This window comes from Neovison vison, chromosome 7 (genome assembly GCF_020171115.1).
Source record: "Neovison vison isolate M4711 chromosome 7, ASM_NN_V1, whole genome shotgun sequence".
In the NCBI taxonomy this organism is placed as follows: domain Eukaryota; kingdom Metazoa; phylum Chordata; class Mammalia; order Carnivora; family Mustelidae; genus Neogale; species Neogale vison.
Window position 1 is genome coordinate 16,020,897 of NC_058097.1, and position 15,670 is coordinate 16,036,566.

At 44.0% G+C, this 15,670-nt stretch overlaps 1 protein-coding gene across 1 annotated transcript in view; it reads right to left on the reverse strand.

The window, feature by feature from the left end:
* The window catches only part of WWP2 (WW domain containing E3 ubiquitin protein ligase 2), a 149,389-nt gene that overhangs the window by 17,473 nt on the left and 116,246 nt on the right, over nucleotides 1-15,670 (reverse strand). The window contains exons 9-10 of the mRNA XM_044255819.1: nucleotides 12,535-12,624; nucleotides 3,874-4,048 (exon numbers count right to left, since the gene is read on the reverse strand). Of these exons, the coding sequence (XP_044111754.1) occupies nucleotides 3,874-4,048; nucleotides 12,535-12,624 (265 nt within the window). The remainder of the gene's footprint in view (nucleotides 1-3,873; nucleotides 4,049-12,534; nucleotides 12,625-15,670) is intronic.

The window sequence follows — 15,670 nt, forward strand, 5'->3', positions numbered from 1 at the left end:
TCTCCACTAAGTCAACCAACTGCCCCTTCTCTTCTCCCACATTTCCCCTAAAATAAGAGATCCTAAGTATTGCTTGGAGCACAGCCAGAGAAGCACAGAGAAGGGGGCATGGAGGGATTACAGAAGGGATCAGAAGAAAGATCCTGGGATGTGCAGGTGACTCTAAGCGACAAGACCGTTTCCTTTACCAGTAGCAATAGAAAGCAACACTATCGAATCATTTTCCTGGTAAATGTCCCATGGTTGGGACATCTGAGGTGCAGGCCGCGAGCCAGACAGCTCACGTTGAGTTCAGTTCCCTCAGGGACTAAGCACTAAGTTCCAGTAATATTTTAAGATACAAACTCAGAAATAAAGAATGTCTAACAAACACAGCCGAGGGCAAGAAAGGCTCTGGGAAGGGCATAAAGTTACTGTACGGAAGGCAGGCTCCTTTTTTTCAGGATCCACCCCGTGGGTGCAGAACAAAACCCAGGTGTTTGAGAGTTCAATCCAAAGGGCTCTCTGCAGAGTAAGCAACGAGAGTTGTCTGTTTCTGGAGAACACAATTTGGCAAGCACACATTAGGAGCCACAGAATGATCCTGTTCAGTCCTGGGGACACTGGCTACCTCCTATAGTTCTTTTTTTAAAAGATTTTATTTATTTATTTGACAGACAGAGATCACAAGTAGGCAGGGAGGCAGGCAGAGAGAGAGAGAGGAAGAAGCAGGCCCCCTGCTGAGCAGAGAGCCCGATGCGGGCCTTGATCCCAGGACCCTGAGATCATGACCCGAGCCGAAAGCAGAGGCTTTAACCCACTGAGCCACCCAGGTGCCCCCTCCTCTAGTTCTTAAAGGAGGACCAAAGTGGGGGTTACAGGAGCCTCTCAGAAAGCAGTAGGCACAATGCACACGAATGCGTGTGCAGCCCCACGGGTCCACAGCAGGATCACAAAAGAGCGGGCCCAGTGAAACTGTGAGAGCAAAACGCAAGTATGTGTGTGATGCTTACAAGAAACAAAGGCTCTTGCTGGGATATCAAGAAACAGAAGCACATCAGAAATGAGGGAACAATAAAAGAAACCAAAAAAAGTGTGTTGAAGCCGAGGGCAGGAAGGAACTGTGGGAGACTGCGCTGTGGGGTTCCCCTGGCTTCCATCTTGAACTGCTCTTCACGTTCTCTGTAGAGCAAGTGAAGAAGAACGAAGTCTTGGTTTCAGCCCAGCAGGAGGAGGAGGAGGGGAAACCACTGGTACAGTATCAGCTCTTAAGTCTTCCGAGTCAAACCCTGGGCCGAGGCCAAACCCCAAAATAACTGTATGAAAGCGAGGCTTCTTACTTGTAACCAGGACATGGCACCATAGCAAACGAGGGGCAAAGCAAATCCAGGGGAGAGGGAAGTCAACAGAGACACATTGAAAGCTGACCCAAAAAAGATTCCTAACACGTTTTTCAATATGAATCTTGTTTCACAGAGCAAAAGGAACCATCACCTCCATCCAGAACCCTCCTGAATCCCCAGCCAAGCTGAGAAAACCAGGTTGGAGTACTTAAAAAAAAAAAAAATTTCCTTCAAGGAGACACTCCAAGGCAAAGTTCTACCTCTGTGTGCCCGGAATGATGCTGCTAGAGCGACAGAAGCAGGCCAGAGAAATGGATGAAATGGATGTTCCAAAAGACCAAGTGAATGCGACCCCTAGAACCTGCCCTTGCACATACCAAACATCTCAGTCAACTAGCAGAACATCTTTGGTGCATTGTGGAGGAAAACAAGATTCCTTTAAGAGATTTGTTTTTTTTTTTAAATTAGAGAAGCTGAGTAAGCAAGGAAACAAAATTACTGTGAGACTTCTAGAATGTGTCCTTATCTCTAAGTCAAAGGATAGAGATACCCAGACCTTTCTAGTTTTTCAACTATAACCACCCAGGAAAAGAGCAGGTAAAGCCTTTGGGCCCTTGCTCTGGAGGAACGGTTTTTGAAATGCAGAGAATGAGTGATCCCACCCAGTTGTGCAACTTGTGCCCAAAATGGATGCCAGGCAAGTGTGAAAAGGGCTGTGGAGTGGCACGGATTAGAGCCAGGCATTACAGCTCATCTCGACACAGCATGATGTGACAAACTTTGTGCTTTCTGTACATCCATACTAGGGAAACTGAGGTTCCTCATCGGTTTAATCACTGTACGATGAGCATCAGCCCCCACAGATGGAAGAGGAGGCAGGCCAGCCCAGGGAGATAGATCCCTTGTGGTTGCTGGTGTAGCTCCTGCTTTGGGTTAGAAGCTGCAAACAAAGACAAACCTGATAAGGAATGCTACTTGGTTAAATGGAATTAAAGATTTTCTGAGCATCTAACTAGGCAAGTTTCTAATTTAAAAAGGTATTGTTGTGGGGTGCCTGGGTGGCTCAGTGGGTTAAAGCCTCTGCCTTCGGCTTGGGTCATGATCTTAGGATCCTGGGATTGAGCCCCGCATCGGGCTCTCTGCTCAGTGGGGAGCCTCCTCCTCTCTCTCTGCCTGCCTCTCCGCCTACTTGTGATCTGTCTGTCAAATAAATAAATAAAATCTTAAAAAAAAAAAAAAGGTACTGTTGTGGGCTTAGAGTTTATGTCAAGTAGAAACAGTGTTGATTAAATATGGTGATTCAATGTTGTGGACCAGGTCAAAAAGTTTCCAGCCTCTAAGTCACTACCTTCTACAGGAATTCTAGTGCAGATCCCAAGCTTCATGTTCAAGGTGCTATGAGAATTCACAGAGTTCCAGTTTGGGAATTCCCCTGTTCCTACCAAAGAGGCTATGTGGCTCGGTTCCCCTCAGCCACCACGTCACTGGTAGAGGCTCTAATGGGACGGCAGGTGAGGCTGGGAGGGTTTCTGAAGGGACACAGTACAAGAGGCCATTAGACAGTTTATTTGGAACCACAGCACTGTGAATTCTAGAGCAGGAAATCTAATGCTATTCTGTAGATAATGACTACAGAAAGCTTCCAGCCAGTGATTAAAATGGCAGTGATAAATGCGGAGAAAAAGCCCCTCTTCTTAAACCTTTCACGGTGACTTTTAAAAAGTGGTCAAGCAACAATGACATTTGAAGACTACTCTGCTGGGAACAGGCAGTACTGATCAGAGAAGAAAGCAAAGCCAACACACAGAACAATTCAGAGGCTGCCCTAACTGTTCAGTTGGGAGGGACGGAGAAAAATCAGGCATCAGATAGAAGGAAGTTGAAACAGAGCAAGGGTCAGTAAGTTTTTTCTTCTATGGGCCAGACAGTAAATATTTTAGGCTTTATAGACTAAATGGTCTCTGCTGTAACTACCCAACTCTGTTGTTACAACATAAAAGCAGCCAGAGTCAATATCTAAACTACTGGGAGTGCTTCTGTGCCAATAAAACTTTATTTACAAAACAAAATGTGGGCCAGTTTGGCCCATGGGGCATAGTTCGCCAAGCCCTGATTCAGATCAATTTTAAAGGTCCCCTATCCTTGAGAATCTGTCAAATAAGAAAGATCTAAAGAAAAACAGTAGCAGCTACGAAAAGGATTTGGGTAGCTGTTTTGTTCTGAAAAGTAGGGGTATGGGAGAGGTCACAGCTGACCTTCAGGTTTCAAATTAGAATAAATGGGCTTGGAAGGAGGGACCAGAAAAGAAATCTGGTCTTGGAAGAAAGATGGTATCTCGAATCCTTAAACACAGAGGCTAGACATTGAGTTACTAAATTAGAAATAATGGAATTTGAGGAATTTCACGGTGATGGGTAAAATCTCCAGAGCACTGATGTTCCTAGCCACGGTTTTCCCCGCTCACCAAACAGATCACCGGCTGCTGCGTGAGGCGGCACATTCTCGGGTGCCGGGAGGCTCCAGCCCGCGTGGCGAGCCCCCGCCCTCTCACCTGGTAGAGGAATCTTTGGCTGAAGTGCTGCATGGCGCCCTGGAGCTGATTGCGCTGGGACTGCCACTGCTCGTAGTTCCGCACGTACTCGGCTGTCGGGCGCTGCCAGGTGGTGGTCCGAGTGTTGTGATCCACATAGTAAAACCTGCCTCGGGGGTCTGTGCGCTTTTCCCAGCTGGAAACATTAAGCTCAGAATGAACACAGGGACCACCCACCCCGACCTTCAAATTCCAGACACATCCCAGGATGGCCGGCAAGGAGGGACTGAGGGAGGGTTTAGCCTGGTGTCTGGCCCAGGAGCCTGGCCAAGCAAGGCCCCGTCACGGAGGCTTCTGGGGTTTACGTGATGAAAGCCGTCACTTGTGGCCGCCTCTGCAGCCACCAATCCCTCCTCACCATTAGCTCCTGATTTCCATTTAGGAGATCCATGTTTTTCTGGGGAAGGTGACTTTCCCCCCAAGTGCAAAGTGAACAGCTGACCGGGTCAGGAGTGGGCATGTGACCTGTGCGGAGCTTAATCAAGGCAAATCTCAAGACTTTTGCTAGGAATTCTCAGGAAAATATAGTCTCTCTTCCTTGCCAGATAGGACTGAGAAAGTATGCAGTCTGAGGAGCCACTGGCTGCCATTTTCGACATAAACACAATATGAGGTTGACCCCAATAGATGGCAGAGTAGAAAAATAAAACAAAACAAAAAAGCCAGCTCCTTGGTGAAATTGCTGAGTCACCAGATCAGGGTTCACTGGAAACCAGGATCTACATCTAGAATTTTCAGTTACATTAGCCAGTGAATTCTCGTCATTATTTAAGCCAACTTGGATCCCAATTTTTGTTCCTTGTAACAGAAATCATCCTGATATAAAGTGCCAGTGAAAACAGGCTGCATGGTCATGGGAAGAAGAGTTGGTATGAACAACGGCAGGATTCTCCACATTATTTTTAGTGAGAAAGCAATCTTACCAAAGTACTAAAACACCTAAAATACCCATGGGCAAGGCAAGGCTAGAACAGATGGTCAAAATCTTCATCTGTGGTTGGTAGGTGTAACTTGATTTGCACACACTGAGGGAAGAAGTGATCAAGAGAAAGTAAGAGAGGGAACTTTGTGGAATGATGGAAATGCTTTAACATTTTGCTGGAGTGTAGGTTACACAAATGTATGCATTTGTCAAAACTCAGCCAGTTACGTACCTGAGATCTGTATATCTTACTGTATGTAAATCATACTTCAATTTTAAACAGTAAATTTGAATCTAATCAAGCCTTCATATCTACCTACCAGTTTACAGGGAAGACAAGGGATAGAGGAGCCTGTTTCCCAACACCTCAAGGTCACACCAGTCACATTCAGAATATGAGAAATTCTGCAGAGCAAATGCTATGGATCTTCAAGAAATAAATGGTCAGAATAAAATAAGAAAGTGTGGGAGACTTATTGATTAAGAGAGACTTATGAGACGTATCAGCCAAAAGCAACATGATGGTCTTGAGTTTGAACTGGACTCAAACAAATCACACTGTAAAAATAGTTTTAAGACAACTGGGGAAAATAGATGACATGAAGTAAGGAAATACTGTTAATTTTGTTGGGTGGGATAATGGTATTTCAGTTTTGGTTTTGTTTTTAAAGTAATCTCTATGCCCAATGTGGGGCTCAAACTCATGACCCTGAGATTAAGAGCTGCATGCTCTACCGACTGAACCAGCGAGGCACCCCTAGTTTTGTCTTTTTTTTTTAACTCTTCTCTGTTAGAGATGTATGTGACGTATTTATGGTTCAAAGAATATGATATCTGGGATTTGCTTTAAAATTCATCAGTCACCTCCCCTGAAAAGTAGGAGGTCAGATGAAACAAAATGTTATTGTCAGAACCAAGTGGTGGTTACAAGGGATTCATTGTACTACTCTCTCCAATATGCCTGATGTTTGCATTATAAATTGGAAAGGGGGAGAGGGACAAAGGGGCTTAAAAAGATAAGAAAGAGATACAATTGAAGAAAACAGCACTAACCCAATACAAAGGGAACCAATAGGGATTGCACTGTATGTGTTGGAAAGTCTTTGTTCCCTAACTACCTTCTCATTTCATCTTCTCTGAATCCTTATCTTACTCATGTGACTACCATGCTTTGGTCTGCTTCCTCAGTTTTCAGTTAGCTTCCTAACTGACTTTTTTTGGCCACCTCTTCAGTGATTCTTTTAACTCAAAGCCTCTCTAAAAATGGCTTCTCTTCAAGGAGTCCCCAGTCCTGATGGCCAGTGCCCACACTGCGTCAGAATTCGGCCTGCTAGACTGCACTGACTTCATGACCTACTGTCACTTTGGACTCAGCTAAATGCCACATGCCTCTTCCCAAACCTGAGTCTTCCCCGGTGTTCCTCCTGCCAGTCTCCCTCCCAGGGGTGAAGCTACCCCATCACTCCTGACTCTTCCCTTCCTGCTGATGTCAGTAAACTATTCAACACTTCTGGTGTTATCATCCGCCCTTGACTTTCCATTTCTACGTCCAACTATCCCCGAACAAATCTCCCCACTCTGAGCCAGCCTATAAACTGTCATCAGGATAATCACACCAGACTGCACCCCCCGTCCCCAGCCCCCACTTGTGCGCAACACTCCTGCTCAAAAACTTCAAGTGACTCCTCATCACCCTGGAGTCAAAACCTCGAATTAGTATTCAAGGTTCACAACAAACTGGAACCTTCCCACCCTTCTCATAAATCCCCTCAACTAGTGACTTTTCTTTTTCTTTTTTTATCAAAGGAATCAAGTATCAAGAGTTAACAAATACAAACAGTTCTATAGGAGGTACAATAAAAAACAGCATCTCTTTCCCTACCTCTCCCCATTGCCGATTCCTGCTCCTGAGAAGCAACAAATTTCCATTCCATTGTTTCTTTGGTTACAGCCATATTGCTGAATAACATGCTTCTCTTATTATGTCTTGATTTCTGTCATATTAGACATTACCTGTGAACCTTCCACTACTGGAGCTGAGCACTGAGTTATTGTATCCCACCCCACAAGACACACAGTGCCCTCGCCTCCCCCAGCCTTCCAATTTAGAAAAGCATCGTAAATGAACATTCAGAGTTTGTATTATGACTTTGTAGAACTAGAAATGCATTTCCTTACTTGTACAACTTTTTCTTTTTTTTTTTTCTGAAGTTAAAGAACTATACATTTCATTCTGCTTGATTCGCAAGAACCTATCACTACTGTACCCCCAGATTCTTATAGCACAGGTGGCCCCTCAGTGTCAGTTAGATGTGCCTCACCACGTTTCTCCAGGCCCACTTCATCCTATGTGGACACCTGTCCTCCAGGCCTGCTCTACATCACTGTCCTGAGTCAGCTTCCCTCACCTTCCTTGTGGGAATGTCTTTGGCCCCTGAATGGAGTACCCTGTGTCCTGCAACTCATGACTTCTTTCTTGGTTTCCTCTTGTCTGGTGGAACAAACCATCTAGTAGCTTCTGAGAAAGAATGCACCAAAACGAACCATTTGAACACACTAAAGATACCTTAATTTCAACCCTCAGGGCTGTTAAGATGACTAGGGGTTGATTTCCAGACAGGAAATAATTTTCCATCAGAATTTTAAGGATCCAGTTCTATAGCTAGATATAGATGAGATGGCTGTTGAGATGAGAGATGGTATCCTTGATTCCTGATCTTTGATATGTACCCTACTTTCACCTTCTGGGGCCTTCTGAGATGTTCTCTTGCCATCCCAAAATTTCACTAGAATGAAATTCTAGGGTCACTTCTTTTCCCATTCTCTGGGTTGGGCATTTGGTAGGCCCTTTCAATTTGAATACCTTACCTTTCAATTCCAGCAAAATCCCTTCATTCTTTCTTTGACAATTTCCTATCTTCTATTTCTAGTTCTTGCTGGAACTATTCATGAATGATGTTGAAGCTCCTAGACTCATCCTCTATTTTTCTTATCTCTAACATTATCTTTCAATCCTGTAATTTTTTTTTCTGCTGTTATATATAGTTGACCCTTGATCAGCAACGGTTTGAACTATGAGGGTCTGCTTACACATGGATTTTTTTTCAATAAATACACTATAGTACTAGAAATGCATTTTTTCTTCCTTATGATTTTCTTTTCCCTACCTTACTTTACTTTAAGATTATAGCATATAATACATATACATACAAAATATTTGTTAATCATTGTAAGGCTTCTGGTTAACAGTAATATTAAAAGTTAAGTCTTGGGGGAGTCCAAGTTATATCCATATTTTCAACTGTGCAGGGTGTCAACTGTCCTAGTCCCTAGGCTGTTTAACAGTCAACTATTTATTAATTTTTAAAAGGTCTTCTTGGGACACCTGGATGGCTCCACTGGTTAAGTGCCTGCCTTCAGCTCAGGTCATGACCCCAGGGTTCTGGGATTGAGCCCCACATCGGGCAGTAAGGAGCCTGCTTCTCCCTCTGCCTGCCGCCTCTCTTGCTTGTGCTCGCTCTCTCTCTGACAAATAAATAAATAAATAAAATCTTTTTTTAAAAATAAAAAATAAAAATAAAAGGTCTTATTTCCTGAACGGTCCCTTTTACAGTCTCCTGTTCTTGTAGAGATGCCATATTTCCTCCTAAACTTTTGAGGATATGAATTATAATTTGGTTCTATTTCCACATTGTTTTCACCAAGGCCCCCTTTCTTTATCTGCTGGTTCCATGCTATTCTTTCACACTGAAAAGTGAGTCACTAAAATGCTGAATGGACACTCTGGGTATCCAGGGTGTGGCAGGCTGACCAGTGGCTTTACCCCGCTCTTTGACTAAAAGACCCCTGAACAGCATGATCTATAGTTTTCTTCCCTTAGACTGGTCACTTTAGCCAACAAAAAACTCCAGTCTTTAACTTGGTGACAGCATCCTCACTTAATCCCTTTTTGTCTGAGTTCATCTCTGCCTTCCGCTATGGCTGTATCCCACAGGATGGCTGCATGTGCACATGTGTGTGAGAGGCGTACACATGTGCACACGTGCATGGGACAACAGGATGCAAGTGATGAGTGACAACTTGAGAAAGTCTAACTGCTCCCTGCACATATTTTTGACTTAACTTCAGGGTTTTTAAGTCTCATTACACGCACACACGCGCGTGCACACACACACACACACACACACACACACCCCACCCAAATGTCTGACTGTCGAGGCTTTCCAGGGCTTCTAGCTGCAAACTGGCTGGCTTCCTGGGGGATACCCACACTGCAAACTTGGGTTTCAGCTTTCTCAGCTCTGCCATTTATCTATCAGCAACTAAACTTTGATTACCATCTCCCATATGCTGCTTCTCCTCTTCCATTCCTTTATCATTATACTTCTATTGCCATTTTAGGGAGTTTTTAGAAAGGAATGGAAATAAACACATGTTCAATCCACATGTTTAACTGAAATTCCTCAGCACTGGTGAATTTCAAACTTCCAAGCAGCATAAGCTTACCCTGATTCCGGGTGCAATCTTACAAAGACTGACAAACAGAGCAGTGAGGGGAGGTCCAGTCCGCCCTTTACCCTCTTCACTTCCAGCAGGCGTGTCTGCTGCACACAGGTGCCTTGCTAGACACACTCTGAGCACCTTTGTTTCACATACACCTTCCACTACAACAGAACTGTTCCACGAATCATTCCCTACAGACGTCTTTTACACTCACACTCTTCCCCAAACCTGGATCAACTTCCTCTTGTCATTGAAGTCCACCTCCAGCATTTCCTACAAGATGAGTCTGAGCCACCTCCCTCTAAGAGGGCTCCCCTACACCACGCTCTACGGAGACCCCTCTCCCTGCTCCCCTCTGGTCTGAGCACCACCTAAGAGCAAATGACTGCATTCATCTTTACTTCCACTTTACATCCAAAACTTCTTGTTCCTAGATTTTAAAAAATGACAGTTTGAGGGCACCTGGATGGCTCATTCGGTTAAGTATCTGCCTTCGGCTCAGGTCATGGTCTCGGGATCCCAGGACTGGGCCCCACATCATCACTGGGCTCCCTGCGCAGGGGGGGAGTCTGATTCTCCCTCTCCCTCTTCCCCTCCCCCTGCTAGTGCACTCAAGCATGCTTTCTTTCTCTTAAATAAATAAATAAAGTCTTTTTAAAAAAATTACCATTTCTCATACAAGCATTCCCTGGCTCTGACAGAAGGCGGTGGCCATGATAAAGTGAATCCTTTGGCTCAATCTTACTCCTGGGTGACTATGTCTGCTGAAATAATGGCTCCATCTGTAGTTTCAAGTGTGCTGTGTGCATGGTAATACTCCCCTGGGGTGGAACTTCTTCCATTAGTGAGCAATGAGAGCTTTAGCACTCTGTTCTCTCTGGGCTCCCTGTTACAGTGCAGAAGCACCTGCCAGGGGATCAGAGGTATGCGACTAAAACTCAGTAAGAACTAACGGGCTAGGGGTGCCTCGGTTGCTCAGTCCTTAAGCATCTGCCTTCGGCTCAGGCCTTGATCGTAGGGTCCTGAGAATGAGCCCCACATCGGGCTCCCTGCTCAGTGGGAAGCCTGCTTCTCCCTCTCTCGCTCCCCCTGCTTGTGTTCCCTCTCTCAGTGTGTGGCTCTCTATGTCACATAAATAAAATCTTTTTAAAAATTAAAAAAAAAAAAAAAAAAAGAAAGAAGGAAAACTGGCTCTAGTGTCCCACCTCAGCCATTCTTAGAAAACACCATTAAATACTTTATTTAGATTCATCCAAATGTTCATGAGATTAAGGCCTACATAACTTATAGACCAGAGGGGGTAAGAGGAAACAACCAGAACACTTCTAGAGTTAAGACTGCTTTTATATTTGTTAATTATTTTAACTCAATTAATCAACATATAATGTATTATTGGTTTCAGAAAAAATGCTGCTTTTAAATATATGGGCTGTTAACACAAAAAGTAAAAGTATGAAATGTATCCTGTTAAAAATCAACAATTAATTTGCAAGACCCTGGAGAAATTTGACTACTGACTGGGTATTCGATGAGAGCAAAGGAATACTGTTAACAATACAGTGGTTTTGTTTTTAATAAGAGAACATTTTTTAGAAATACATACCAAAATATGGTTAAAATTATATGATGCCTGGGGTTTGCCTCAAAATGATCTAAGAAAGGGGGATAGGGCCGGGTGAGGATTACAGATCAGGAGTTGGCAAATTTTTTTCTATAAAGGGCTGCAACGTGAATATTTTAGGCTTGGCAGGCTATACAGTCTAGGTCGCAATTACTCAACTCTGCCATTGAGCATGAAAACAACCACAGATTATACGTATAGACAAATGAGTGTGTCTGTCCAATAAAACTTTATTTACAAAGACAGGTAGAGGTCCACAGGTTCATAGCTTGTCAACCTCTAGTACAGATGAAACGAGACTGGCCATGATTTGAATAATTATTGAAGCCAAGTGGTAAGTATGTAGGGATTCTCTCTATTTAGTGTGTATATGAAACTATCCATCATAATATGAAAATTTCCAAAGTAATAAGTTTGACCTTTTTCTAAGAAGTCAATATTTTCCTTTGGTTAAATATGTAAATTTAAAAAATATATAAATAAATATTCTGGACTTAAAGTAGAAAACAGAATGAGGACCAATGATGACAGATTATAGTTTCATTTCCAGAAAGTTAAGGGAAAAAAAGGAAAACACAGTATTCTACTGGAAAACTGAAACCAGAAACAGCCCATCCACGGAAATCAGTAGGACCAGAAGGTGAGGCGGTATTTGCCTGGCACATACCTGATGGCTGAACCAAAGACTAAGGGTTTTCCAAATATTCCCCACCTCTGACATCCTCTCCCTCTACAAGGTTGGTGGGGAGGTGTTCAGATGTTCTGCAGGAGCCCTTCGTGACTGCTTTACTGGGAGGGAATTCTCTCCTGAGAGCAGAATACGTTCTCTTTTGAATGCTCTCAGCACCAAAAGGCACATGTGGAAAGAACTTTCTGTCCCTGGCAAACTGGGAACCAAACTCCTTCTCCTTGAACTTGGACCATCTTCCCTCACTTGGAAGCCTCACTCATCCTCTGGTTTTAGAGAACTTAGCTGCATTCTCACAAAGCCCAGCTGAATGAGAAGCACCCTTCAGGGGCCGAATGGGGACAGGATGCTATGAAATGCACCAACACCCTCTCTATCTTGGCTTCCTCATGCCCCCTTTTCCCTGGAGATGCTCTATAAATCCTGGGATGTCCTAAGAAATGAGAGAATTAAGTGAATAGAAAAGCAATTAAGTGTCCAGGGGAAAAGGTCCCTGTTCTTTGCTATCTCTGCAGAAAGAGACTGAGAACCTGGCCCTGATAGGGTACCTCTGTAGGTGAAATAACTGAGGGCATCAGGATACCAATGGTCCAAGAGGCAGGATTCCTAGCCCTCCTACCTCCGGGACCAAAGAGCCACAGTAGTTCTGAGTATCATTTACTAAAGCTCATGGCCATCAGTCATGGCCTACACAATGAATGTGGGGGAAAAGGAAAATAAAGAGAGGAAAGAATGTAGAAGATGACAACGGAAGGGGGGAAAAGAGAGGGAAAGGAGCAGAGAATAGTGGGAACTAAAGAGATGGCTATGGCAGTGCTGGTAGAGAAGCCAGCGGGTGATTCTTGGTGCCAGTTCTAAAGTCTCAGGGCTTGCCAGCCCAAGCCTTACCCTGGAGGAAGAGGCCGCTCCCAGGTGGTGGTTTTGGTATTATGGTCAACATAATAGACGCGCCCATTAGGCAGTTCTCGCTGTTCCCATCTGAAAAATAAAGTGAAAGGAAGCATGAGATACACAGTTGAAAAGCATAAGCACTTGTTTGAGAAGGAGTCCTTCACTACTGATGCTACTGGTGTGGCAACTTTAAGAGGATAAAGACGACATATGATATCAGCCCAGTGGTCAAACCCGGTCCATTCTGTCACTGATGGTGGCACCCAGGAGTACTTCTTGAGAACAAAACCTTCCTTTAATGAAGTCAGTGTACTAGCATATGCCATGGGTCACTTTAGCTTCTCCTAAATGACCTATAAAAATCTACATTGTATGAACTTTTCTAAATCAGTGTTTCATGGCCATTTCAGGATCACAGATCCCTGTAGGAATGGGATGAAAGCCAAGGACACTTTCCTTCCAAAGTGCACTTACCAACAAAAATTTGTATGCCATGTCTGGGCTTCACAGACCTCGCCTAAAGTTTATCTAGGGACCCTCAATCTTTGTAGCCAAAACTACCTTTTAAAGTCACAAATTATAGGACTATCCCTATTCTCCTAGCATGAAAATATATTTATGATCACATTTCTTTTTAAAATATAAGCTTCATTTACAGAGGATCTTTAAAAGAGATCAGGGTGAATCAAGACACACCATATACTATCACTTACTGACTGCTCTCCTCATGTTATTTATTGACTTCTCTTCTCATGTGCCTATGTGTAATGGTGAGGTAGGCGTGCCGACAGTGGCCATTCTGTGCTAATGGAAGAACAAGGTAGCAGATGATCCAAAGAAATAATCTACAAGCAAAACCACTACAAAATACAGCCAACTAGTATCCACCCCTACACTCCTATTATTCTCACACTCAACGCAGTCTGACAATAATTCCACTCACTCAGAACACAGTAATAATAAATAAGGGATGCAAATTTTTATATTTATAAAATGATCACTGCTTTATAAAGGATGTTAATGGTCCCCTTAGCCTTTATGTTTTACATTGATTTCATTCAGTTCTACTTGTAGGTACTGCCTAGAAGGTGACCTTTTCCAGGAAGTTATTAGTACAGTCAGTTCTGCTGAAACGCTTGTTTTGAAAACATAAATCTATCCCGGCATGATTGATACATGAGGGAACAATGTGAGCAGAATGTGAATTTTGTGTTTGCTTATGAATGACTTTTCCTTTTCGAAACGCGAAATGCACTCAGATGACTTCCCCCAGCTGAACCCAGTCACGTAGGAATACACAGAGCCCATATGCATCTACCAGCTGCCTTGGTTTACTACATGCCATACGCCATACTCACCCACATCTGGCGTCACAACTCCCGTCTGATTTCAGACAGCCCTTTTTTGTACCACTTTGCAACAACACTCACAAGCTCACACTCTTCAGACACCCGCTTCCACAAGCACACTTCAGGTCTTTTCATGGAAACACACACTTATTATAGTGCTATGTACCTCAACCATTTAACATGTGTAAAACTCTGCTACCACCATTATTACGTTCCTGTTTTTCATGTGTGTCAATGACACATTTTTAAAAATATTTTATTTATTTTATGAAAGAGTGAGAGAGATCACAGAGGGAGAGAGAGAAGCAGACTCACTGCTGATGCGGGGCTGGATCCCAGGACCCTGAGATCATGAGCTGAAGGCAGATGCTTAACCAACTGAGCCACCCAGATGCCCCTGTCACTGATACCTTTTTGAGGGTTATACCCCTAACTCATTCTTTTCCTGTAAGCCCTATAGTTTTTATTGCCTTTTTTTTTTTTGCACTTCATGGTGATTTTTAGGAACAGGTACATGATAGCAGTGCAGACCGCATACCGAAATACATGTCCTAACTTCTATGACTAAGCCTGGTGTGGCTATTCTAATGGACATTAGCTTTATCCGATACTGTTTCTCATTTATACCAAAATGTCTGATCAGCAGCCTGCACTGATCGACACCTCAGAGGCTGGTTCAGATACAGATACACAAGAGGCTTTGAAAAAAAGGAAAAGAAGGGGGGGGCACCATCACCCTCCGAGCATCTATAATGAGCTACAGTGGGCTCAAGCTCTACCCAAGCAGTCCTTGCCTCCACACTTTAAGGTGAGAAATGCCACCACCATGGGCGAAACTGAGCATCAGAAAAGCCGGGTGACTCTCATGTGTCCTTGCAACTCAGCTGACTCCCCAGCCAGTGAGTTTCACCACAACATGCTCAAAGGAAGAAATGAGGAAAAGGAAGGTTGACTGCAATTTATAGGGAACCTACTACCCAGAAAACAAACAGATGCCTTCCCAAACCCCATCTCAAAGTGAACAGCACCGGAGTCCAGGTAGGGGGGCCCTGCAGAATCAAGACGGCTGTGGAGTGATTGCAGCGGCTGCACCACGTTCATCTCTAGGCTCCATCTGAATTACAACCCTCTGCTCCAAAATGATCTGCGGGAGGAGGCTGCACATTCCACACCACTGAGAGGGTCAGCCCTGGGAACAGTGAAGTCCACTGGTTCCACAATCCCACCTCTCAAAAGAGATCAACTCCTGGCCGGAGTACCCGAGTGCTACCCACACTGTTAACGCTGCTTGAGAACATCTTCTCTCCTGGGTATTCTTGCTTGAGGTACTGGTTAGAGCAGATATGGGTGACTTGATCCCTAACTCCTCCCACTGCAGAAAGATCCTTACACTTCACTATTTTATTAAAGGGTCAGAATATTCTGCCAAAAGTGACCAGATGAAAATGCACACTGGGTAGGGGCGCCTGGGTGGCTCAGTGGGTTAAGCCGCTGCCTTCGGCTCAGGTCATGATCTCAGGGTCCTGGGATCGAGTCCCACATCGGGCTCTCTGCTTGGCAGAGAGCCTACTTCCTCCTCTCTCTCTCTCTCTCTCTGCCTGCCTCTCTGCCTACTTGTGATCTCTGTCTGGCAAATAAATAAATAAAATCTTTTAAAAAAGTGCACACTGGGTAAAAAGTTAAAGATCTTCTCCCTCTAGATGCCCTTCTGAATCAAAGACAAAAGAGGAACAAATAACTCCAGCTGGAGAGGCTGGTGTTCCGTCTATGAAGAATCTTTCTTG